Here is a 1,610-nt window from a genome sequence, read left to right as displayed (position 1 = left end):
AAATAATAAAATCAAAGATCATAATTCTATTTAATTAGTTAAAATGAAAGTCCAGAATAAACTCATTCATCAAAGGCAGTGCTTTTACAATAATAGTATATCTCAATGCAAACTTTTCCACAAGAAAGCAAACACGAACCGCAATCTACTTGCAAGTCCAGATTTACCTGGTTTTTGACATCATTGCTCACGTTTACATTGAAAAAATGTTAATTAATGCAGGAAATGGGAGATCTTTTATAAGCATTTGAGCTTTAAATACCCATCAAGCTCAGCTGAAGAAATCTAAATCATCCTTGCTAAATTTGAAACTACTTTCAGATCTACAAAGAGAATGGCGAAAGAAGACGAGGTGAAGCTGATCGGGGTCTGGCCGAGCCCCTACGTGGCGAGGGCAATGATTGCTCTTAATCTGAAGGGGGTCGAATACGAGTATATCCCAGATGATTTGTTTAACAAAAGCGAGCTTCTTCTCAAGTTCAATCCGGTCTACAAGCTGGTTCCCGTTCTCATCCATGGAGATAAATTACCCGTATGCGAGTCCCGTATTATTGTGGAGTACATTGACGAAGTCTGGGCTTCTTCCGGCCGCCCTTCCATCCTCCCTGCCGATCCCTACGATCGCGCCACCGCTCGCTTTTGGGCTGCCTATGTTGACGACAAGGTACTTAACTGTATCTCTAATGAAAAGAAATTAACTTCAGGCTGACTTTCAGAAGAAAATATACAAATTATTACGATGACTTCTTGTATTTTACCTTACTTGCAGTTAGCTCCTCATTGTCGAGTGTTGGTCTGGAGTAACGATGAGAAGAGCATAGCAGAAGCGAAGGAGCAACTGTTAGCCGCAGTGCTGCAGTTAGAGGAGGCTTTCATTGAGTGCAGTAAGGGCAAGAGCTTCTTCGGCGGGGACACGATCAACTTTGTCGACATTGCCCTCGGTTCCTTCCTTAGTTGGATGAAAGCTTTCGAAATTATAATGGGAAAAAATTTTCTGGATAAGACGAAGACTCCACGATTGGTTGAGTGGGCGGAATGCTTCCGTTCCGTCGACGCCGCCAAGGACGTGCTGCCGGAAGCTGAAAAGCTTGTGGAGTTCAGGAAATTTGCTATGGCTGCCCGTCGTGTTACTGTGGCTGACGCTGCCACCAAATGATGATTTGGATTTGATGGTTGGATTATTGAAAGCAAGATTTCTGATGGTTTTTATCTGAGTGTAGTAGGAGCGACTTCAGTCTTTCATGTTGATTGGAATGCAGAGGTTTTTTATTTGAATTTTATGTGTATGTGATACATGTTTAAGTTTGATTAATTATCTAAGTATCTGAAAAAAGTGTAGCCGTCATAGGATTTGGGAGGAAAATAATAAGATTTTATTTGATACAATTTATTATTGTTTTTTAAAGCAACTTTGTAATACCAAAATTTTTAGCTAAAATAATTTTTTACTAAAAAACTACTTAAAAAAATTGTAAAATTATCTCAAATGAAACCTAAGCGAGAAAATGATCATTTATTGACTGTCACTTCTTCTTGTAGATTATGTTATTATTATTTTTTTTTGTTATATAGCATAGGTGTCATTTTAGTCTTTTTTTTTTTTTTTTTTA

General features: G+C 38.2%; 1 protein-coding gene across 1 annotated transcript; it reads left to right on the top strand.

The window, feature by feature from the left end:
• The first annotated feature begins 271 nt into the window (after window positions 1–271).
• On the top strand, window positions 272–1,220 carry LOC110099092 (probable glutathione S-transferase GSTU6). Its single transcript, XM_020826129.2, has 2 exons — window positions 272–664; window positions 770–1,220. Exons 1-2 carry the CDS (start codon window positions 335–337, stop codon window positions 1,154–1,156), a joined length of 717 nt encoding a protein of 238 aa, XP_020681788.1. The 5' UTR covers window positions 272–334; the 3' UTR covers window positions 1,157–1,220.
• The last annotated feature ends 390 nt before the right edge of the window (window positions 1,221–1,610 follow it).

This window comes from Dendrobium catenatum, unplaced genomic scaffold (assembly GCF_001605985.2).
Source record: "Dendrobium catenatum unplaced genomic scaffold, ASM160598v2 original_scaffold_10358, whole genome shotgun sequence".
In the NCBI taxonomy this organism is placed as follows: domain Eukaryota; kingdom Viridiplantae; phylum Streptophyta; class Magnoliopsida; order Asparagales; family Orchidaceae; genus Dendrobium; species Dendrobium catenatum.
Note: the sequence above shows the minus strand (reverse complement) of the source record. Positions and strands in the feature narration are given on the sequence as shown.

Coding starts and splice junctions, on each gene's coding strand:
- LOC110099092 (XM_020826129.2), top strand. CDS start 335: ATGGCGAAAGAAGACGAGGTGAAGCTGATCGGGGTCTGGCCGAGCCCC. Junction 665..769: donor CTGCCTATGTTGACGACAAG/GTACTTAACTGT, acceptor CCTTACTTGCAG/TTAGCTCCTCATTGTCGAGT.